The sequence below is a fragment of the Macrosteles quadrilineatus genome, unplaced genomic scaffold (genome assembly GCF_028750875.1).
Source record: "Macrosteles quadrilineatus isolate MER2022 unplaced genomic scaffold, UCM_ALF_1.0 Scaffold_2__2_contigs__length_208266976, whole genome shotgun sequence".
Taxonomy (NCBI): Eukaryota; Metazoa; Arthropoda; class Insecta; order Hemiptera; family Cicadellidae; genus Macrosteles; species Macrosteles quadrilineatus.
Window position 1 is genome coordinate 1997167 of NW_026542595.1, and position 26189 is coordinate 2023355.

At 35.3% G+C, this 26189-nt stretch overlaps 1 protein-coding gene across 1 annotated transcript in view; it reads left to right on the top strand.

Moving 5' to 3' along the window:
* LOC128986798 (protein PTHB1-like) overlaps positions 1-26189 on the top strand; it is a 154603-nt gene that overhangs the window by 96194 nt on the left and 32220 nt on the right. Inside the window, exons 12-13 of the mRNA XM_054407320.1 lie at positions 520-643; positions 3869-4033. Of these exons, the coding sequence (XP_054263295.1) occupies positions 520-643; positions 3869-4033 (289 nt within the window). The remainder of the gene's footprint in view (positions 1-519; positions 644-3868; positions 4034-26189) is intronic.

Genomic DNA, 26189 nt, shown 5'->3' on the forward strand with positions numbered 1-26189 from the left:
AAATCAAGTACAAGGGATTGAATCGGTTGAACCGGAAGACAATGAGGATAATGAGGAAATGCAGAGGACCATTACTCATGATGCAGCATTAGGACACATTGATCAGATTCTTCAATACCTTGAAGAGCAAGACGAAGCATCACTTTGTGACAAGATGGTGTTGTTGAGAAAACTCAAATCACAAATAAAGAAAAAGAGTTTTGCTACGAAAAAGCAAAAGAAAACGACTTTAACAGTAAATATTATTTTCAATAACATGGATGACATTTATTATGTTTTGTTATCAGGTATGTCCTTTTATTGTAGAATAAACTTATTTAAAGAAATTGTGTGTTTTTTTTAGTGCCTTCGACCGTTGTTTAACCATTACCGGCAATTTTGCAGCTAATACGCGAAATTCAATTATCCGCAGTATTCACGCCAGTCAATCCCGCGGATAATCGGGAGTTTACTGTATCTCTAAAATTACTTTTTGTACATAAGGAATTAAATCTAAAATCTACTCTTCCACAATTACAGATATTACGCAGCAAGAAATAAAACTGTCTCGATCAGTTTTCCAGCAGGATCATTGCCGATAGCTCCGCTTATGGCAGCCATAGACAACCACGTGGAGCTGAGAAACAGCATGAAGACTTTACGGGTAAACATTTGACAGTTCCTGTATTACTTTCTTGTTGTTTCATTAGAACATTTTTCATTAGAAACTCTTATTTTGATTGCAAAAGTTTTGTTTGAAGCAGTGTTGCCGTTTTGCGTGTAATTACGCTTTTTGCGCGGATTTTGGGGGGCTGCGCGGATTTTTGTGCGGACTAGGCTTGTGAGCGGATTTTGCGTGGATTTTACCCAACTGTAAATTATTTTAAAATATATGGGAATTGCAACGGCAAATCGGGACACTTTGTACTTTGTGACTCAAGAGGAGCACTTCATGAGTATATGAACTAAGGATTATATTATAGTGCATTCAAGAATGATTGATGATGTTTTTTTGTGTACATTTATTGTTCTCTTCACTCCCTTTACTTCTACGTCTACGTCTCTAGGTTGTCACTTATAGAGATTTAATCGTTTTCTAGGGATATTTTACTTCCCGTTCTAGTGATTTTCCTCTACTAGACGTTGGTTTGTGGCAACACTGCTAACCTAACCAAACAGGCAAACAAACAAAAAAACAAAGTACCAACCAACAGAAACAAAACAAACCAACCAACTGTATAATATTTGATACTATTACAATTAATGTATTAGGTTAGTTTTGAAAAGAATAATTGACATACAATAATGCGCTTTCATTCTCAAAGGTAACATTGTCCATCAGGCTAAAGCTAGTTTGAAAACAAAAATTGATATTTTTATTTGTGGGTTTGTGTTCATTGTTTTCCAATTTCGTTTGTTTGTATAGTGTTCACAAATAAGAGAAACCCAACAACTCCTGTCTTAATTTATTGATACCTCTAACCCTAATTTTAATTGATTTCTGAAACTTTTAACTGCTATAGGTAAAGTTTGTTCAGAACAATAAGCTTAGTTTAATTGAATATGGTTTTGTGTTCATTGTTTTCCAATTTTGTTTGTTTGTATAGTGTTCACAAATAAGAGAAACCCTAAATTATGTAATTTTCAAATTTTCGTATAATGCAATAGCATTATATTTTTTCACTGAATATTTGTTTGTATCTGTCCAATCAATATTGAAAGCACACATACGGTAAGTGTAAACATTCTGTAACATATTTTGAGTGTTACATTTCGTTATAGGTGAAAAAATTAATGGAAAGATTGTTTTCTAGCAATAATTATTAGACTCAGGTTAATTTACAGAGTGCGCGGATTGTGCACGTATTTTTAACATATTGTGCGCGGATTAGACAGGAAAAAGCGGGATTTTTATGCTTGTGAGGACGGATTTCTTCCGGAGCTGTGTGGCAACACTGGTTTGAAGATGGGTTGCTATACAAAGCCCACTCTAAAGCATAAGTCCATAAAAAGCCGCTTCTCACCATCACAGTATATTATATATATTTAATACAACATTTAACATCCACTTAAAATGAAGGAAGATGTATGTAATGTTTCTAAAATTCCAGATATTCTCCTATTTTTTTGTGAATTTCCCATAAAGGGAATAAGCTATTACCGCAGGTCTCATGGTAAGACCTAGATCCAGAACCGATTTACTTTTTTGTTTTGAGGTCCCCAGAGGCCAAAAACACCATTCGTTCCAATTCATATATTTATTTATTTATAAATATAGATATGTGTCCGTTAGCGCGATAACTCGAGGAAAAATTATCCGATTTTGATTAAATTTGGAACAAACGTGTAAACACTGCAAACCTACTTTTATTCAAACGAGTTCGCAAACCAGCATTGACTATGGGAACGGGGGTTATGGGTGGTTTTTTGGGGTAAAAAATGATTTTTCCCATTTTTGACCCTAAAAACACAATATTTTATAATTTCTCTCCAAACCGTTTTGTAGAGCTTAAAAAAAGAAATAATTTTGTACAGTGAAGTGTTGTATGCCCAACGGTTACCGAGATAATTTAAAAAATTGTAAATTTAAAATTTCCATGTTATTCTTATGGACAATAAATAAACTGTTGTAGTTTGCCTGTTTATGGATATATTAAAACCAAACTTGGAAATTTTGTTTATTTAACACATTAGCTACCAACTATACTCATCCCTCAGTTACAGAGTAGTGTGACGGAGGGAACGTGTTAACACATTAGCTACCAACTATAGCCTACTCATCCCTCAGCTACAGAGTAGTGTGACGGATGGTAGGGAACGTGTTAACACATTAGCTACCAACTATACTCATCCCTAAGCTACAGAGTAGTGTGACGGACGGTAGGGAACGTGTTAACACATTAGCTACCAACTATAGCCTACTCATCCCTCAGCTACTGAGTAGTGTGACGGATGGTAGGGAACGTGTTAACACATTAGCTACCAACTATACTCATCCCTCAGCTACAGAGTAGTTTGACGGTCGGTAGGAGACGTGTTAGTACTAAGCTATCGACATTGCAATCGAAAAACACATGTAAATATCTTCCCTGTAGCAGCAAACCAATCTACTCACTAAAATTAACGTTAATTAAATATTTAATAAATCTGACAATTTTTTGGGAATATTTTAGTAGAAATCCAGCCAGGTAAATGAAAATTCACTTAGTCTGCAGGTTTGCTGTGGCGAGGGTATTTATATATATCTCACTTGTTTGAAAACAATACCGGTATTACCTTTTAGCTAAATCTGTCATAGCACCTTAAATTTACATATCACTCACTAGTTTAACTAAAATGGCACTGACTGAGCCTCACGTAAATTATTAGGGTAATAGTATCTGTTTTTTGTCCTTGGGTTAATCAACTTTCCAAGTTATTTGACCTTCCCTGTGGATGATTGGGTACCATGATATTGCATGCTATTTTCGTGTGGCGTGACTGTGCATTTAAGCTGTTGTGTTATCTTGCGACCTTAGACTTAACTCAGGAAAATACTAGTTAGGCTTCAGGTAATTGAACTTGACTGGACACTCCCTTTGTTTATGCAGACTACTTGCCTTATTGCTTTAGGATTCAATGTACACATTACATAATAATATCCACATTTAAAAAGGGTTTGATGATTAAAATATGACCTTCAACATTTTGACTATGGTTGTCATTATTTTTCTGTGTTATTGGACCTTTTCGCTTCCTACCTCTTTGCAACTGGCACAGGTCGGATAGTCTATACTCTACAGTACCTACCTACATACAATTTCAGATCTGATAAAATGAATGTTATCTTATCATGTAGGCCTAAAATAAAACATTTCAAGCATAAATGAAACTTGACTCAAAATTTCAGGATACTCTTGCTAACCAGACGACTCAATATCGAGCAATCGAGCGACGATTGTTGAGTAAACTACGAGAGAGAACTGTCCAGCCTCTCGTGGGGTTGGACAAGTTATTGTCTGACACCCATCACTTGATAGTGACTACATCTCATGCCATTGAGGACAATACACAGGTGAGTTTTCTCGTTCTTGTAAATGTTCCACTTAATAATGATAATTAATTATTTGTATCCTTATATTTTGCTTAGTTGTTAAGTTTCATCATTAATGTTAAGAAGAAAAGTACTTATATTGTAGCTGGGTATTCTTAATTGATACAAATAAATAATATACCAACGTAATGCAGGAAAATAAGTTTTATATATTCCTGATTCGTCATCTAATTTGTAAACTCATTAATAAGTAAACTCAGTAACAGAAAACGGATGAGAAGTTTTATTTTTTAAAGACCACTTAGTTATAAGTATAAATAATATTTTTATGTGTGAAAGATATTTCGAGCAATTTCAGCAATTCAATGGATAATATTTGGTAAGCCTAAATGTATAATTGGATAGTCATTAACATTAACCTAAGGTGAGTTCTATGTTAGCTGGTAAAAATGATAAACTTAGCCCAAGGGATTGGCACATTCGATTAAGACATCCAAATATTTGTTACATTCTAAAATTAAGAAAACTTTTAAAATTTGTTTGAAATCAAAGCAGAGATATAGCTTTTTTTAAGAACCTGGGATGGACAGGATTGAATTTTGCGTTTGGGACGGGGCGAGATTTATTTCTATGTGCAAAAAAGGTTTTTTTTACTTTCTCCCCCTATACATAGTATATGGAGAAAGTATTGTTTTCGTCAGCATTTTTGAGGTTGAGTTATGAGTGGATATATCCGTTTTGGGTCCCCCTGAACCCAAAAAAGTGGTTTTCGAAGTGATGTCTGTGTGTGTGTGTGTGTGTGTGTGTGTGTGTGTCTGTATTCACCAAATAGTGGCATCCTTCACAGGCACACAGCCGTACTGTGGCACCCTAAAAAATTGTGGCACCTTTTTCAGGGTGCCACAGCTAATTCGATCATTTTTTGGGTTTTCCAGCATTATTACGTCGTTTAAACATCACATGCCACAATTGAGTATTTTTGAACTCGTTGATGTGAGTTTAAGTAGCGCAGGTACACGCCGAATTGTGGAACACGAAACCATACAGGTAGCTAGCGCGCCTCGCGCCGTCCGCTGGAACTATAACTTCCCTAATGCTATGTTGCCAATTCTCGCGCCAGCCTACACTCTAAATAGTGGCACTATGCCGCAATTCAGTATATATCAACAGTGTGTGTACAGGATGCCACTTAATGAGTTGTAGCGCTTGAGCAGTGAGTAGAACAGTGCAACAAGCAACTAATAATACTGTACTGCCACGTACTATAAAACAATTTAAGTACCATAAATAATATACTTTTGCTCCGAGTGGTGAACAATGTTTTACATTACAAACATTTTGTGTAGTAAATAATTATTAAAGGGGAGTCAGGTGACAAAAATCGAAAAAAATATCAATTTTTATTTTTTGTCATTTTCTTATTTGCTAATTTCTCACAAATATTTTGATATAAGAATTATAAAATTCTAAGAATTACTTTTCAAGTTATGACTTTTTTCAATTACATGCAGTGTAATTTTTCTCAGCTGTGACACCCACCGCTGCAGAGGATAACTCTTTTTATATAGTATACCTTTTCAATTTGTATTATTATTAATTTTGGTTTGGTTGGCAACAGGTAATGCCTTCTCTACTGTCTATAGTGTAACTAGGCAACCAGGTGATGTTTTTGTTATTGTTGTCTGTTGCTTTGTTTACATTTGAATTTGAGTTTAGTGCTGAGTTTGGTAACATTCTTGAAGTTTTGTCTGAAAATTTCTAAAAAATGCCGAAGTCAACTTTGAAAGTGTTCAAAAAACGGAAACGGGTATTTACTGGTCGTCATGTGAGTGTTAGGAGAAGTGAAAATTGTGGTGGTATTGTTTGTGGGGAGAACATTTCTAGCTTAGGCTTAGAATCAAATCCTATGCCTAGTTCGCTTGAGACACCTACGCCCAACACAGATAGTGAACCAACTATATCCAGGCCTAGTTCATCTAGCAGGAAGATTTCTACAAACTTTGATGAATATAGTATTTATGAAGATGTTGAGAACTTAAATGACTGTTATGACCTGATTAATATAAAACACATTCAGAGCCTGATCGCAAAAACTGCGGTTTGCAACAAGTGTCACGGGCCTCTTTCCATATACCCCACCAACAGGCTAGGCCTAAGTGTGAAACTGAATATAAAGTGCAATGAATGTGAATCTTATGTCTCTGAAAAAAACAGTAAAGTTGTTGGTAAAAAGTCGTCTGTGAATGTTCGTCTCGCCTATGCTTTCCGGTGCATCGGAAAAGGCGAAGACGCCGCCCGAAACTTTTGTGCCCTAATGAACTTGCCTAACCCTCCTGAATTCAAACACTATACAGACATTATTCTTCATGCTACTAAGGAGGTTGCTTCTGAAAGCATGAGGAAAGCTGTAGAGCAATGTGTGGATGAGTGTGGAAGTAGAGACATCACTGCAATTTTTGACGGATCATGGCAGCGGAGGCGCTGCCATGATCCGTCAAAAATTGCAGTAGTATTTAAATTCCTATTCCCCAGTGCCCCTCGGCCACGTTTCCCAAAATGGAATTGTCAGTGCCATCAGTGAGGTCAATGGAAAGGTAATAGATGTAAGGATCCTTACCAAATATTGTAGGTGTTCTGGCAGACTAAACAATGAACATGACCCAACATGTGTTGCAAACTACTCAGGTGTTAGCGGTGGGATGGAGGCTAAGGGAATACTTGATATGTTTCAAAGCTCTGAGGCTACCTATCAGGTAAGATTCAAAAATTTTCTTGGCGATGGAGATAGCTCTGCATACCCTACAGTGGTAGAAGCTAAACCGTATGGCCCAGATTTCTCTATTGAGAAATTGGAATGTGTGGGCCATATTCAAAAACGAATGGGCTCACGCCTTCGAACTCTAAAGTGTAAAATGGGAAAGGAAAAGTTAAGAGGAACATGTGGAACATTATGTTAAAGGAGTTAAGAGGAGTTTAGGAGTTAAGAGGAACATTAAGTTAAGAGGAACATTATGGAAAAGTTAAAAGGAAAACTGTAGGAGGTCGTGGACGGCTCACACATGTAGCAATAAATGAGATCCAGAACTATTATGGACTGGCAATCAGAAGGAATGTGCATAGCTTAGATGCCATGAAAAATGCTGTGTGGGCCGAATATTTTCATCTTTCTTCGACCAATGAATCGCCCAAACACGAGCTTTGTCCCACTGGCCCCGAAAGTTGGTGTAAATTTCAACGTGCCAAATCTAATGATGAACCATATATGACCACAATCAACACAGTCATTATGCTCCAATTGTGATGAAGGAAATTGAGCCTATTTTCAAAGACCTGTCCAACCCTGAACTTCTGCACAGATGTTTACATGGGGGAACGCAGAATGCGAGTGAATCGCTCAATAGTGTAATCTGGTCTCGACTTCCTAAATCCACATTTGTGATGAAAAAAACATTAGAATTAGGAGTTTACGATGCAATTTCCACATATAATGAAGGAAATATTTCCAGATGCCATATACTACAAAAGCTAGGTATTCCTCCAGGCTCAAACTGTGCTAAACGAATGAAACGAGTTGATGTGCTGCGTGTTAGGAAGGCCGACAAAGCAATTGAAGAAATTGAGAAAAAGTGTCGTCAAAAGAAGTCCTTGCTCAAAAAGAGACTTGAAGATCAGTATGAGATGGAAGAGGACCCAGACAACCCTTCATATGGAGCTGGGATGCACTAAAGTAAGAATTTTACTATTATAACCCTTATAGCCTATTTTCATTTTGCGGTTCCCGGAAGTTGTGTTTTTTTAGATATAAAATACCTTTTCTCAGGAACGGTTTGAGATATCATCATGATTTTTTTTTATCTTGATCACCATAAAAGACAGTATAATTTAAGCTAAGGAATTTACAGTAACTGTCCTAGTTCTCAAGCAAAATAATTTTAAAAGAAATATTTTTTGTAAAAATTATAAGAATTTTAAAAATATCCAAATAATAATTATTTTTTAAGTAATAAAAAAACCCTTAGCTTAAGTTGTTCTCCAGGAAAAACTGACAAGTAAAAAAAAAATTGTAGGGATACCCCTCTTAGTTTCAGAGAAAAAGGATCTTAAAGTCAAGCAAATTAACATTGCGGAGATAGGGACACCTGGATCCCCATTGATTTTATGACACCATTAAAAAAATTATTTTTGTTTACAAACATAAATTGGTAACATAGTTATTTTGTATCAATTGAATTTTTACATTGAAACAATAACAATGTTTTAGGTTAGAACACTATATAAGTTGTCCTATGCTGCAATTTTTTATCTTACAAACTATTTCGTGCTGACATCTTTTTTATTAACATTCTAGTCATGTTGACAAAATATTTTACAATTACATTTCTGAATCACTCAGTAAAGGTAAATTTCGATGCAACATTGCTGAAAGTTATGTTTTGCTTCTCACTCTCAGAGTATTCCAAAGACATCTATTGTTTCAATCCATGTTCAAATGTTATATGAGGTAAACATATAACCGAATCAATTAAAGTACTTAAATTAAAATACATATTATTATCAACATGCATAAACTAGTTCAGATTATATATCATCTCACAATCATATTTGCAAAACCTACTGTACTGTGGTGTTTTAACCAGTCCCCACTAACAAAAGCATAAAATGAAAGGTCCTAAAGATGTTAACATTGAGTCATAACAAGAGTAGTTTATTTATTTATTTATTTCTATACTGCAAACACCATTTTACATTTCACATTGCAATTATATACAGATGGCCAAAAAAGATGACGTAATAATACGTTTGACCATTACAGCTATCTTATCTCCATTACAGTTTAAAAGTTGTAACCGTGATACTGTAAATAATTTGATATTGTTTGATATTATACAATCGTTTTACAATTTTGTCAATCTATCTGTTACTTTAAATACAAATGTATTTTTATCATTCAATGTTTTGTTTTGTAGAACCTTTAGTAATCTCAACTTTATTAATAACTAGCTGTGTGCCCGTTCTACGCACGGGGATCTTATAGTAGTCAGTTGAAACCTTATTATATAAAGAACAGCAGTTGGTTTGCATATTTTCAGACGTGCTGGCAAAACTATTATATATAAACCTAATATTATGACATATAAAGAAAAAGCAAAACATATATAAAAACTTTGGTTACAGTTTGAACCAAACAATCTCATTCAAACAGCTTTTTGTTATTTAGAATATGACGTATTCTCTAAACGATGTTTGGTATATGTAGTTAATATTACTGTAGAAGGAAATGTGAACAAAACCACACAAGGTTGTGTTTTTGAAAGTATTTAATTTGATTTCCTAAGTAGGTACCAAGGCCATGTATTCTAAGGAAAAGTACCGGTATCAAGGATCGTCGTCGAATAGGTTGTTATGAATAATTGGGTAGGCCTATACCCAAGATACAGTCTTATTGGCTTATTGGCTGTATGGTCCAGCGATTGTAACACATAGGGGTCAGTAGAAACAGAAAATGACACATTGGAAAAGCGAGTTTAGCATCCGTAAACCTCTGTTACAATCACCCACTGCAGTTATGATTTTTCACTTTACGCTTTACACAACCGCCATTGAAACGCCGTCAATTTAATAAACGTAAGTTTCCCAGCCCTATACATCTCTGTTTCAAGGTCTTTTTCCCGGTTATCAAAGCTTCAGAGCAATTTTATACACATAGAATCTCTATTTCATTTTACACATTATTGAACTTGCGATTAATGGAATCCTTTATGTAAGGAAAATAGTTTTTAATCTCACTTGGTTTTGGATTTTGCTTTCAAAATGTGATCGGAAATGTTTGCGGTATTTGTAAACAACCTTTAATGTAAACATATCAGTGACAGCTAGAAAAAATAATCTTGATCCGAACAGCTGTTCGTTATTTCATTGATGATTAAGTTATGAACATTGGACATTGGGAGAAAACTTGACAAAAATCGCACGAAGTCGGGTTTTTAAACGTCCGTCGTTTTATATACAAAGTAGTGACGCCATATTTTAATGGCTAAAGACAATCTCGCCAACCCAGTGAATACATTAAAATTATTTGGATCTTGATAGGTACTCTAGTTTTTCAGGAGAAGGCGTAAAATGGCTCTTGGGCCGTAACAGACACGAAGACAGACAGAAATTTAGATGAGACTTGTTTCGGTTTGTTTAATGTATAAAACGTAAAAATAACCTAAAAGTTCATGATTCTGAGCAATGTACAGACAAAACTCTAATTTTATTTATATAGATAAACCTATTTCAACATACAATATCAATTTTAGGAAATTCCTAGTATGGTTGGAAATATATTGGCATCCGTGAGTTTTGTGTAATGTTTTTTTTTTTTTAAACACAATATGTTATATTTAACTTCACTTATTATTTATTTAATATGTTTCTACTTCTTGAAATTCTCAGTTTACTGGGAGGCGGAGCAAACAGTTTGTTCTAAAATGAACTTGGAAATTCTAAACAATCTTTTTTCTGTTGGTTTACTTAAAGTCTATAATGTTCTACTATGAATGCAAATCTATAATATAGTATAAATTTTCAGTCCCACCCTCAAAAACTATGATATTTAATAGTTGAATTTTATAATGTATCAACACATTATTTTTAATTGGTCACCTAACTGATTCTTGAATTTTTGAATTAGTAGTTGCAAGAGTACGCAAAACTGCAGAGAGTCCTTGAAAATGCTTGTGCAATGTTATAGTTTTAAATTATAAAAGAAACCCTTCAAAAATTGTATTAACAGGACCAGAGGACCAATATGCACATGGTATTTCATTTGTAGGAGGCAAAAAATTCAAATCATATTAATTTATGATTGCCAATAGATTTTGGGTTTCCTTAAAAACAATTATATAGAACTGTCTGCAAATGTCAATAAAACTAATTTTATAAGAAATGGTAGATTCTTCTGTTGCTCTGTAGGCGACTACTTTGGTCACACAAGGAAGTCCAAACTTATATCTTAGTTTGAACAACGTCATCTTGATTTTACATTGTACAAGATACATAATCGACACATAGGCTTACTAAAAAAAGTAGTAAAGACAGTGACTTGTGATGAACCGCGCAGGCATCTTGCCTCTAAGACTGACGTTTTCCAAACGAATATAGAAGTTAGATCTACATTCTTCATTTTAGGCTTGAAATAAGTTTGTTTGTGGGTAAGAGCGAATGAGTAAGCATGAACAATAATTAATCCCCTTTACCCTTCTCCCCGACACGCCACCATACCACGGCATCCTACTAGCAGAGCTCAAGGTCATTGACATAATTGTAATGAACTAAATTTAGACTTCCACCTCCCCAATGTCACCAATAGGTTGGTACGTAACAATTAATTACAGTTGAACAATGACCTTTAAAATATGCTTTTAATTTGTTTTCTAGCGTTTACCGTATCTTACAAAAAGTTAGTTTACATAATTAATAACAAAAACTTTTTGGGCGAAAGAAAAATTCTCAAAAGCTACAAATTAATTTATAATATAAGTTTATGTATCTATATCGTATTAAAGGTTTGGCGTTTGGTTTACAATGTATTTTCAAAGTCACAAGATGGTTTCTGAAACTCTTTATACAACTCTCCTTTATAAAAAAAAAAAAATGATCCAAGAAATTGAGCTCTTTAGCCACAAAATCCACCGTTCTTTAACTTACCTGACAAAAAAATTAAAACAGTAGCAGCCGACGAACTTTTTTATGTCATATTTTAAAACTCATTTAAAAGTACCGACTTTATTTCAAGATTTAAAATAGAAAATAGAAACTTTCAAGTTTTTAATTAGAACCAATAGTATCCTAGACTAATTGACATCTTTCATACGATGTTTCAACGATTTACATTTAGTCTAAATAGGCTAAATGTCAAGTTATTTTGAAGCTGGACATTGAGTTTTGGTGCCGTTTTCATTGGCATCTACCACTTCTAACCTGCACTAAGATGGCGGACCTGGCTTCAACTGCTTGTATGTTATTTAGATAGGCGTGCTCCATCTATTGGTCTTATGTGATTGTTGATTTAAGCTAACGGAATTCTGATGAAAATTTGAACATGAATTATTAGCAGTTTTGCAGGGATGATAAACAATAGTTTTTTTAAAATTGAAATGCTTGTCAGTTGGCAACAAATCTTAGAGATGTGTATACATTTTTAGGACAAAATTGAATTGGCAGATATCATGGTAAAGAAGCGTACTAGAAAAAGTTACTGTCGCCTCATCCAATTTTTACAACAGTCAGCTGTTGACATGCTAGGCGAGCAACCGCGACAGTGAGGACGGGGAACAGCTGATTTCATGTTCCTAGTTGGCAAATTGTCTGCTAGCTACTAACGTACACATGCAAGCCATCAGCGGTAGCACCAGTAGCCTCATTGACTATATAAACACTTGTGTTAGGGTTAAATACAGTAGTCAATGCTGTTACTGAATTTGATACTATACATATTGTTACTAATATATGAAATGGAGAAAAACGTTACCTTAAAAATACAAAATTTCGGGCCGAAAGTGAGGTTTTGCCGACTCGAGATCGGGTTTTAAGTTCGAGACGAATTCGAGAACGTGAAACGATCGAGAGCTGCAAACCCATTTTGGCTCGTGGTACGAACGCTATTTTTTACCTAAGTATGTTTTGCAATATAATGTCCCTCTTATTTATGTGAAATATTTTGAGGAATCAGCAAAATCAAAAATAACAATTAATAGTTGTCTAGGCAGCTGTGACAAAAAAACAAGTCTATTGCAATGCCGTGGATGCAGCTTGTGCATTTAATCTATCTATCTATATATTAATAGGCAAGCATGTTTCTTTAAAACCTTTTTTCTCAGCTCGTGTGCATCGCAGGGAAAATCTACGCATACTGTTAGAAAGATATTTGCCTGTAGATGTGCAGAATTCCTTTATAAATTAAAATAGGCTAAAAAATAAGCACAAAAAACGAATTTGAAAACTTCAAAAAATTAACATGGACCAACTGGGTTGCCATGATGGTGACGAAATAACAACAAAATGTAAACAGAAAATCAAAACAATTGGAGGAAATCCCAATCACATGTTTTCATTTACAGTGTGGGGAGAAAATATATTAGTCTGTACAATTATTTTTGGTCGAGTTTCGACCACAGGACGACCACTAGTATACATTAATCTTTTAAGTAAATAAGCGAACAAGTGATTTTGCGGCCCTAGGGATGTAAACGCCTGCTCAGCCCCTATATGACGATGACAGCTGGCATGGTCAGAAAAACATATCTTTCAGCCACCAATTAACGTATGTAAAACAGCTAAAACATCATAGTGTGGTGAAAAATTCGTTACACATACTTTTACATTACCACGAATTAATTATATGCATACAGAAAAAACAGAGTCACTCTTATTGCGTATTTTAAGGTAAATTTCTTGTATATTTCCATGAAACTGATAATTTACCCAGCACATTAAGGCCTTTAATCCAAGTATCTAAGTTCGTAAACCATACATATAATGTGACGATAAAATATCAACGACATAGGATGTAGTTTTATGTAATTCTCACGACATTTCATTTGGTCCATTGACTTTAAATCCAATAATTGTCAAAATTATTGGAGCTTGGAAAAAACTACATGTAAAAACTCGATACACTAATAAAAGACGACGTGAGGAGCGCGGGCAATGAACTACAGCGGCTAGGGCATAGCCACATGAATACAGAACGGAATGAAGGAACTAGAACGGAGAACTGGCAACAGCGCACACGAGAAGTAGGGGGGGCGAACACACCGCTCAAGCGCTACAACGCATTAGTGGCATCCTGTCCACACACTGTTGATATATACCGATTTGTGGCAAGGTGCCACAATTAAAAACTGGAATGTTTGATGTTAAAATGGAGTGTTCATTAGAAATATCGATGCACACATGTTTCTACCACCTTCCTTCATCCACTGGTGGCCGCAGTTTGAAAGATGCCACAATTAGGTGTTTGCGAGTATGCGGTAAAATCCCGTATGTGTGTGTGTGTCTGTGTGTGTGTGTGTGTCTGTGTGTCTGTGTGTTTGTATTCACCGAATAGTGGCATCCTTCGCAGGCACACGGCCGTACTGTGGCACCTTCAAAAATTGTGGCACCTTTTCCAGGGTGCCACAGCTAATTCGATCATTTTTGAGATTTTCCAGCATTATTACGTCGTTTAAACATCACATGCCACAATTGAGTATTTTTGAACTTGTTGATGTGAGTTTAAGTAGCGCAGGTACACGCCGAATAGTGGAACACGAAACCATACAGGTAGCTAGTGCGCTTTGCGCCGTCCGCCAGAACTATAACTTCCCTAATGCTACGTTGCCAATTCTCGCGCCAGCCTACACTCTAAATAGTGGCACCATGCCGCAATTCAGTATATATCAACAGTGTGTGGACAGGGTGCCACTTTATGGAGTTGTAGCGCTTGAGCAGTGTGTAGAACAGTGCAACAAGCAACTAATCCTTATATATAATACGTGAAGGCGATTTCTACGAAACACTACTCCTCCGTTAATAATGGACGGATTTTTACAAACGAAGTGTCAAAATAAAGTATTTTTTGTGTAGACGCCCCCTTTCACCAATTCCTGTAATAAAAATCCCCGGGCTTTGCCCCACGGGCCATCAAAGTTGGAGTTTCTCCCATAAGATTAGCATGGGGGAATCTTATTTAATTTGGAACTTTGTGCCCATTAATTTGAGAGAGTGGCTGGGCGTAGAAACTTGGTAGAGGTGCCCAAAGAAAGGTCTTGGTCTGTAGATGAGTTATCAAAAGAAAAACTAAGCAAAATCCCTTCGGACTCTGTCCCAGAAGCCTTTAAAGATCCCTCCACAGAGTTGTTTACATTTTGGTCATGTGAATAATACTTTTTAATGAAACAGCTGTTCATTTTTAAATTGCATTTCAAACAACACACATTTATTAATTGAGAGTTACTGAATTCTACCAAATAATTATTTTCAATGTTATTTTCTGATTTTAAAATTGATTTTCTTCTTTATCGTGTCATGGTTTGCAATATAACGTTCCATTACGAAATCAGTGGAGAATCCTTTTATCACAGCAATTCTTAAATTATTTGTTAATGAACTATCTTATAATCTATTGTACGGGTTGGTGTCTGCATTTTTCACCACTTTTGCCTACATTTTATCATATTCTTCTACACATCTGCAACATGGCCCCAAGTAAAGACAAGTTGCTTTGTGGTCAATGCAATGTTAAAGTTAAAAATGACTGTTTTGGTCTACGATGTGATGGATTTTGTGGTAAATTGTTTCATATAAACTGTGTGAATGTTTCCTGTGAAGACTATGAAAAAATTTCGGATCTTCAACAATTTGTAAGGTGGTTTTGTAAACCCTGTGATGATAGGGTTAGAATCAACATGAAAACTCAGCCTTTAATGGAAGACGTGTGTAGCCTAAACAAAAATATGGACAGATTAATGGGAATCGTCAATGAATTGAAGAATTAAAATAAAACATTGACTGATCGAATAAATTCAGTTACCGTGGAACAAGAAAAGTTTGGTAGCATTATGGAACAGTTGCAACCTAACCTCACTGAGTGCTTAGGTCTAGGAACTGGCAATGTTTACTCTACTACTGTATCTAAGCCTAAGCCAAGTAAAAAGGTTGTTGATGCTGTCAATTCGGATACTGAAACGATTGTTAGATCTGACTCGACCCTTAATGATGTTTGTCAAGTTAAGGCTAATACCAGTAACTTAAACTCTCATAGTACTATGACTCATGCTGCACCCAACTCAAATACTCATAGGCCTAGGCCTAACCCAGACAACGAGAACATTGAACACTCCGCATTGGGATATGCAGATGTTGTAAAGCGAAATAGGACAGCTGGTAAACCTAAGCCTTTACTTCTTGACAATCGTGCAAGGCCTAAACGACAAGACAATGTTATCATTGGTACCAAGGACTCCAGTGCTGCTTCTAGCCTTAAAGTGGTTACAAAAAAGTCTTGGATTTTCATTTCTAGATTATCACCTGATACAACCTGCCAATCAATGAAAGACTATCTTAAGGAGAATGGTGTTTCAAATGTGGAATGTGACGAACTGAAAACCCGGTACACATCTTACCGCTCGTTTAAAATAGGCCTATCCAGTGTAGATCAGCAGAAAGTGCTCTCAAGTGAATTTTGGCCTGAAGGAGTACTAATTGCTGACTTTGTACATCGTAAAAATAAACACTATGGACAGTCTAAAAGTGAAAGTCTTGAAGAGTCTGTTTTTTTAGGGTTTCCGAGCCCAGCAAAGTGAGTAACCTAGTCAACCGTACCAGTATTATTAGTTCTGAAACTGTTTTATCTTTAATGTTTTTGAATATTCAGTCCATAAGGGACAAAACCCTGGAATTAGATGTAGTCTTAAGCGATATTAAAAATGATATCCTATGCATATCCGAACATTGGCTTAACACTGAAGAGATAGGCTTTTATAGACTAAAAGATTATCATTTGGCCACATACTATGCCCGGGACGATATGGTGCATGGTGGATCAGCTATCTATGTAAAAAATGGACTAAAATATAAGGTTATGGATGTTGCTCGTTTTTGCTCAACTCAACATTTGGAAGTTGCTGCCATCGAACTTGAATGCAATATCATTGTAGTCAGTGTGTATCGATCACCTAATGGCGATGTAAATATTTTCCTCAATCAGTTTGAAAGGTTATTATGTCTCCTAAGTCTTAAATCGTCTTCCCTTATCATCGGAGGGGACTACAATGTAGATTTAGTGGCTGATTTTACCAAACCGATCCAGCGTGAACTTGCAAGACTTATGAGGCAGTTCAACTTACATCCAACCAACTCTACGCCTACAAGAGGTAATGCAGTTCTCGACAATATTTTGACTGATCTCAATTATACCAGTTATATTACTACAGTTATGGATTATGGCCTTTCTGACCATGCTGCAGTTAACTTAAAATACGCCTAGCCTATTCCGAGAAAACTTATCTTGAACAGTCCAACTCCCTTGTATACCATAGGCCCATAACAGAAGCCCGAATAAATAACTTCTTCCAGTTTTTAAGCAGTGTTGACTGGTCTGTACTAGCCTTAGGTACAAACTCTGAAGACATTTTTAATTTATTTTTTGACCAAATATTGCTTGGTTTCCATGAGTCCTTTCCGCTGCAGAAGAAGCGGGGCCCAAATTGCAACTCCGGTGGACAGTTCTCTGGTGGTAAAGCCTGGTACAATGAAGACCTGAAGAAGAGTAGAAGTATCCTCATGGCTCTCCTTGATCGCCACAATGTTCTTAAAACCTCAGCATCCCTTCAAGCTCTAACTGAATATAGAAAGATATACAAACAAGAACTGAGGACTGCCAAAAAACAGTTTGTTGCCGACTGTATTGAAAAATCCGACAACAAGTGTAGAGCAGCTTGGCAGGCCATTCGGAAAGAATCTTCGAGCAAACATCAACCCAATACTTCTGTGGATCCAAACGACTTCAACGACTTCTTCATTGACTCGGTGTTGGAGGTGGCGGAGAAATCTGGTGGCGTTCCTTCGGCTGCAGTGGATCTTCTCAAAACCAAGAGCATTGCAGCACCCGGTTTGGAATGGAAGTTAGTGTCATGTGAGGAGGTAGCGCGGCATGTGCGGCTTCTAAAAAGTTCTAAAAGTCGTGATATTTATGGCCTGTCTAGTGATGTGCTAAAGGCTATTTTACCTGTGATTGTAGAGCCTTTAACCTATTGTATAAATAGTTGTCTTATTGAAGGTGTATTTCCTGCAAAGCTTAAGTTATCTAAGGTTGTTCCTGTTTTTAAGAAAGGGTGGAGAGATCTCCCAGCTAGTTATAGGCCAATAGCTTTAATTCCAGTCTTTGCCAAAGTTTTTGAACGAATTTTACATGACCAGCTGTACAATTATTTTGAAGCTAATTCCTTGTTTTCAACTATACAGTATGGTTTCAGAACTGGGAAATCTACAATTCAAGCTGTGACCTATCTTGTAGATGCAATCCTAGCAAACCTTGAAAGCAGAGCCGATACTGGTGTCACCTGAGAATGAGAATGAATGAGAGAGAGAATGAGAATGAGAATGAGAATGAGAATGATTTATTTCCTGAAAGCATAATATGTACAAGGAAACGTCAATACATCAAAATCTTAGCCTAAGCCTGCAACACACCATGCAGAGAATTGAAAAACAAAAACAAAACTTATTTATCATCACACATTGGCACTCATTGGCTAAAAAAACTTACTTACTTGGCCAGGTGAAATTTCAAAATACTCTTTGAATGAGTAAATCGGATTTGCCAACAGAAGAGATTCAATCCCCATTTTGAATTTTGCTTCCGGCAGGTTCCGAGCTGTACAAGAGAGTTTGTTAAAAAACTTATATCTCTGTATACAATAGCTAGATTGGACCTTTCTTAATCTAACATAGGGTACATTCAAGTCGTCCTTCCTCCTAGTATTGTGAGGGTGGATATCACTTCGGAGTTCGAAAGAGCCTGACTCCTGCTTAGTACACAGAAGAGATTGGTAAATATATAAGCTGTACACTGTCATAACGGATTCAGAAATAAAGATAGGTTTGCAGTGGTCTAGAAAATCAGCACCTGCCAAGATTCTGACTGCCGCCTTTTGGAGCGTCAAAACCCTCTCGACTCCCGGAGTGCCACCCCAAAGTCTTAAACCATAAAGAATTATGCTCTGAAAAAAGGCAAGGTAGGCAGTTCTTAGCCATTCAGTGGGTACAGAGTTCTTCAAGTTCCTGAGCAAGTGAATCTTATGTGACCTCAGTAAAGCCTTTGATTGTGTTTGTCATGAGACATTGCTGGCTAAGTTAAAGTACTACAAGAATAAGAATAATAAGAATAAGAACTTTATTCAGCCAGAAAATATTTCATGCAAATACATTGGCACGTCAATTTTATAAATAAATAATATTCAACAGAAGTCCTTAACAGTCCATTGTCTTGACATATACTCTTCTATAGAATAAAAGGATCCTTTACATAGAAAATAATTTAATTTAGTTTTAAAATCCTTATCACTAAGCAGTCTTATATCTAATGGTACAACAAGGTGACTGATACAACTCTGTCACTTCTTAGCTCATACCTAGATAATAGAGAACAAATAGTCTGTGTCAATAATCAGTATTCATGTAAGAGACTTGTACCCTTTGGCGTGCCGCAAGGTTTGATTCTTGGACCTCTTTTATTCCTTGTCATGGTTAATGACATTGATGTTAATGTACCATTTGAGACTGTATGTTTTGCTGATGACACTACTTTGTTTAATGCTGGTTCTGATATAAAAACTGTCAATTTGAATTCTGAAAGTGCCCTTAAAAGTGTATCCAACTGGTTCAGTACCAATGGTTTCATACTTAACAATGACAAAACTCAAACCATAGTTTTTAGTAATAAGAATGTCAAGGCTAGTGATTCTAACTCCTGTGATCAATTAGGTTTAAGTAATGTTAAATTATTAGGCTTATATCTTGATAGAAAATTGACATGGCAGTTTCATACGGATTATATTTGTAACAAACTTTCAAGAGTTGTATATTCACTAAGATCTTTAGATAAAAATGTCCCGAAGTCATATCTTAAGCTTGCTTACAAAAGTTTCTTTCAAAGTAATTTACTGTATGGCATATGTTTATGGGGTAATGCAGCTGGAGTACATGATGTCTTATTGGTTCAGAAAAAAGCTGTCAGAATACTAGCTTCAGCTGACTACTCAGAGCACTGTAGGCCTATTTTTATCCATGAAAAAGTGTTAACTGTCTTTAGTTTATATGTTTTGTATGTTCTATTAGAAGTAAAAAAACAATCTGTATTCTTGTTGAAACGGCTAAATGTACATAGCCACAACACAAGGCTCAAGCATGAAATTGACATTCCCTTTTGTAGATTGACCAAAGCAGCCAAAAGCTCTAAAGTTATAGGGCTTAAACTGTACAATATACTACCTCATCATGTCAAGAATATTGAATCCTTTGCTAATTTTAAAACTGTTGTAACAAATGGTCTTCTACAGCACCCACTTTATTCTGTTAATGAGTTTTTACATTTGAGTGCTACTGATTTTATAGATTTTCAGTAACATGCATTGTTATTCAACAATTTTTATTTTTGATATTTATTCTCAATTGACAACTGTGATCTCTTCTGTGATATAGGCTAAGTTTTACATGTATGTTACATAAGGTCTACTGTGATAATGTTCATGAATCTGTTACATTTTCTAGTTTATAGTTTTCTTTGACAATGTCTATTGCACAACCGTGTCTAATGACAATAAAGGATTCTTATTCTTATTCTTACATATCAAATTCAAATATTTATGTAGAAATATCTGCTCTTATCGTGTCTAATAAAATCCAAACATAGAAACCTAGCCTAAAATGGTACCCACTTTGACAAATTATTTGCACCTGCCTATATACGGACTTTGGCGCACTGGGTTGGTAACATTATTGAAAATAACACGACATTTTGGCTGTAAAATATGGTACAAAGAGAAAATACTATTTAAGCAGCTACTGTCATGACAGAAAGGTCATATTCCTTTTAAACTAGATCACATAATCCTTTATAAGATACGTTGATTAACAATATGTAAACCTCAATATATACGTAACAGCCAATTTACAGTATTTTTGCTTTTTGGAAATGTACTGTAATATTACATGTCATTCATTCATCATTAACATTAATTTCTCTTTTATTTTGTATATTTTATCTCATAATGTCTGTTAATGCCCCTGATAATGTGTTATCAGTCATTTAATTTGTTCCCCTTGTTAATGTGTTATTTTATCCAATTTTGTTCAATGTTATATAATATCCCATCACCTCACAGAAACATCATCCTATTTTATGTTACAATATAATATTTATGCCAATTCTCTCCATACCTATCCTGTACTTATCAAAAACCAACAATAATCATTTATTTAGAATAATATATAATTGTAAGAAAATTGCAATATAGTAATACAATCTTAAATATAGTATCACTTTTCAAAATTATCCAAAGAAAATCAAAATTACTGTGGCAAGTGTCATTCATGTAAATTAACCAGCTGTACATCACTTCAACAATGGACATGGACTTGTTGATACAATACCACCCTGAGCTTCTACCATTGCCTCTGCCCAGATCCTGCCAACTCTTCACAGTGTGAACATCATTCTATTGGAAATTGTGTTTGATTTAAACTAAAATTTATAATCCCAAAGTAAAACCTAAATTTTAAATTTCTTATCATCCAAAAGTATTGGACAAGTGCATTGAAGAGTACCAATTTATAAGAAGACAGACACTCCAAATTTGGTAACCATCATCCATCTTATTTAACTAAGGACAAATTTAATCTTCATTGGACATTTAATCAGTATAGCCTACTAGGCCCAATTAACTCAACTCATCAAGATATATACATATTTCAAATTGAACTTTTATTCAAAATTTAATCTTCAAATTCTATTTTATTTCATTAAATTCTATTTTATTTCATTAAATTCAGTGAAACCATTTGGAATCTTTCTTTGGACATTTAACATTATTATATTAATAGCATCACGAACCTAGTATTTCAGAATAATAACTAAATTAAATTATCCACATTTTAAAGAAGCCTAATATATCAATCGAACCGGCACGACCACCCCTCCCTGAGATTAAGAGCTCATATTCAAATATTAATTAGTACTTTAGAAGAAACCAACCCAATAAGCCTAGAATAATATCATCCACTTTGGAAACCCCACCATTTTGAAAATTTACCATTGTTAACTTACCCTGTAGCTAATTCAACCAATAACTTATCTTATATTTGTATTTCATTAATAAATTATATATTGTAACATACCAAATCTCTTTATTCAATAATTCATATAGGCCTATTATAAGATTAAGATAAAGACTTACCTCATTAGACAGAAATAAAACACAAATTAGAAATTATCTTTATTAGGAAATAAATGACTTTGGGTTCAATGTGGGCTAACTTATTAGCCAAAGGAATTTTGTAGGCCTAAGTTAATGAAAAGTCTATAGAAAGCTTTATGGTGCGTAGCAGTACCATTGCTGTGTCATTTGTATTATTTGTTGCCAATGAAGTCGCAAGACATATGAACTAGGAGGCCCCTAACAGTTCAAGAATAAAAGCCAACTTCATTTCAAGTATTTCACTACACCTAACATTTCGTAGAGAGATTATATTGACAACTTTATGTTATTGATTAGGCTGAGACAACTAACTGACATCCCCCATGTCAAGGAATTCCAGCTTAAACAGTAACCCCACAATCAATTTCTCAGAACTATGCTATAGGGTTCATTCATTGGCACAGAAGTACGTGACGTGACGAAGGAAAAATCTTACTTACACTGTAACGGATATACCCCCCCTTTGAAATTTGATTATGTCTTCCCAAAAAATATTTTCTTTTCAAATAAAATCATATTACACTGATGAAATCACGGAAGTGTTTAACTACAAAAAATCCACCAATACGATTTCAATACTATTTAAAGGTTCTTCCAAAGGAAGAGATGCCATAACATACTAATAATAACTCCGATGACTTACGGTATCGGGAATATTTTATTCATTGAATGATCAACCAAATTTGGCAACTAACGCAATTAATTAATATCATTATTGTTCTTACACTTATTACTCTTTAAACAATACAAAATTCTCAAAATATGTATATTTCACCCAATCTTTCGCAGTTAGTGATATCGTGTGAATTAACGTAAGCCTTGAAAGTAACCGTCGATTTCGACGGGTTTCACCTAGTAAACTAATAATACTGTTCTGCCACGTACTATAAAACAATTTAAGTACCATAAATAATATACTTTTGCTCAGAGTGGTGAACAATGTTTAACATTAAAAATAATTTGTGTAGTAAATTATTATTTAAATTGTTTTATGCCACCATTAAAAAATTTATTTTTGTTTACAAACATAAATTGGTAACGTAGTTACTTTGTATCAATTGAATTTTTACATTGAAACAATAACAATGTTTTAGGTTAGAACACTATATAAGTTGTCCTATGCTGCAATTGTTTATCTTACAAACTATTTCGTGCTGACATCTTTTTTATTAACATTCTAGTCATGTTGACAAAATATTTTACAATTATTAAATTTCGATGCAACATTGCTGAAAGTTATGTTTTGCTTCTCACTCTCAGAGTATTCCAAAGACATCTAATGTTTCAATCCATGTTCAAATGTTATATGAGGTAAACATATAACCGAATCAATTAAAGTACGTACTTAAATTAAAATATATATTATTACTAGGGTTGCTTTCAGAGAGGTGAAAGCCAGTTGAGCGGAAAAAACGTGATTTGATATTTGTATAAGTACGGTAACTAAATGTAAAAAAGTCAATAGATGTACTAATGCTGGTTTTATTGGTTAAAATTATAATAATTCAAATTTGTTTTACTACATCTTGTTATTCAGATACCTCTTCCAGAAGTGCATTATGGTAGTTTTGACCAGGAAAATATTACAGTAGTTGGAATCTGATATTAACATCCAAAAAGGGCATTAAAGTATAAAAAAGAGAAAGGGAATTTAACATCCAAATTCAACTGTAGCCTACAACAAAAACATTAGGCTTCATTTTTCACCCTTACAATCGGTTAAAGTATTGAAGTATAAAAAAACAGTTATTATTAAAAAACCGAGTATTAAAGTATAACAACAGGAGGGGAAATTTGACATTTAAATTGAACTGTGCAACATAAACATTGGTCTTCATTTCAACCCTTGCAATCGGTTAAGCTCAGCTTTCTTTGCTGGAAATAATTTATGATTGTTAATACCAAGTATTCTTGATATGATGGAGGATATTATTGTAATGTAACTGGAATGTAGGTCTTCTACCATTATTAGGACGATTTAGAGACAGAATTTGAATATTGTCCTTAATAATGGCCATTGGATACAGAAGATTTTGATGAAAAAGCTGGCTACAAATTTAACATGGGGATGGAATGTCTGTAAGTTGTATTGATAGTCAAAGATAAAACATAGGCCTACGAAAAATGTAGGGCTATTTTAATGTAAGACTCAAATGTAAAACACCTTTAAAAGACTAAAATGAACTGAATTATCAATCATATATTTCAATGTGTAAAAACGTAAAAAAATTCAAAAAGACTTACTTATTGAACAATAAAATACCCCCGCCGCAGCAAACCTGCCGACTAAGGGAATTTCCATTTGTCTGAATTGATTTTCAGTTAAATATATTTTAATAACATTAGGTTTAACGAGTACTTAGGTTTGTTGCTACAAGGAAACTAATTGAGCGGAGCGAGCGAAGCGAGCGAAGCGAGCGAAGCTCTTGTACGTCGACTTTTATGCATTTCGTAATACGCAAACTCCTCCTAGACGGCTGAATCAATCGTTTTCAAATTTTGCATGGTGATAAAGACCATATCGGTGAGTGCCAACATCTATATAGCGTTAAAAAAGTCTCTCAGGAATCCGTAGAAAAATGAAACTGAAAATCACATTTTTTTAACATTAGTCTTATGGGTTGCTAGGTAACCATGTTGGCTGAATTAAATAACAAGTAAAAAGTAAACAAAAGATTTGAAGTTTTAGCATGTGCTCATAATAAGCCAACTACCCACAGTAAACTAGGAAATTACAAATACAGTACAAAAGGAAAAACATCACTTGTTAATATTGAGCAAAGATTATACTTAAGATTACTCGATACATTGTAGTCAAGGGTAGCAGTGCGAAGTCTAGGATCTGTTTATGACGAATACATTAAGGTATCTGCAATCCTAAAATGCTATGGGAAGGGAAGGAAACAGGTCCGTGACGTAGGAAGTAGTGAAGGAAGTAGTATAGGCAATCATAAAATGCTATGGGAATAGAGGGAAACAGGTCCGTGACGTAGGAAGTGATGAAGGAAGTAGTAAATGCGAGCAGTCCGGAGTGTGGGGACTGTTTATGACGATAAGATTAGGGTATCTGCAATCCTAAAATGCTATGGGAAGGGAGGAAAACAGGTCCGCGACGTAGGAAGTGGTGAAGGAAGTAGTCAAGGCGAGTAGTCCGGAGTGCGGGAACTGTTTATGACAATTAGAATAAGGTATCTGCAATCTTTAAGTGCAATAGGAAGGGAGGGAAACAGGTCCGCGACGTAGGAAGTGGTGAAGGAAGTAGTCAAGGCGAGCTGTCAGGAGTGAGGGAACTGTTTATGGCGATTAGATAAGGGTATGGGCAATCCTAAAATGCTATGGGAAGGGAGGGAAACAGGTCCGTGACGTAAGAAGTGGTGAAGGAAGTAGTCAAGGCGAGCTGTCTGGAGCGTGGGAACTGTTTATGATGATTAGATTAAGGTATTTGCAATCCTAAAATGCTATGGAAAGGGAGGAAAATAGGTCCGCGACGTAGGAAGTGGTGAAGGAAGTAGTCTAGGCGAGTTGTGCGGAGTGTTGTAAATGTTTATGACAATTAGATTAAGGTATCAGCAAACCTAAAATGCTACGGGAAGGGATGAAAACAGGTCCGCGACGTAGGAAGTGATGAAGGAAGTAGCCAAGGTGAGCTGTCCGGAGTGTGGGGACTGTTTATGACGATTAGATTAAGGTATTTGCAATTCTAAAATGCTATGGAAAGGGAGGAAAATAGGTCTGCGACGTAGGAAGTGGTGAAGGAAGTAGTCTAGGCGAGTTGTCCGGAGTGTTTGAAATGTTTATGACAACTAGATTATGGTATCAGCAAACCTAAAATGCTACGGGAAGGGAGGAAAACAGGTCCGCAACGTAGGAAGTGATGAAGGAAGTAGTCAAGGTGAGCTGTCCGGAGTGTGGGAACTGTTTATGACGATTAGATTAAGGTATTTGCAATCCTAATGCTATGGGAAGGGAGGAAAACAGGTCCGCGACGTAGGAAGTGGTGAAGGAAGTAGTCAAGGCGAGTAGTCCGGAGTGTGGGAACTGTTTATGACGATTAGATTAAGGTATCTGCAATCTTTAAATGCAATGGAATGGAGGGAAACAGATCCATGACGTAGGAAATTGTGTAGGATGTAGATGTGTGGATTTATGCATCTCCAATACTACGGTGCTTTCAG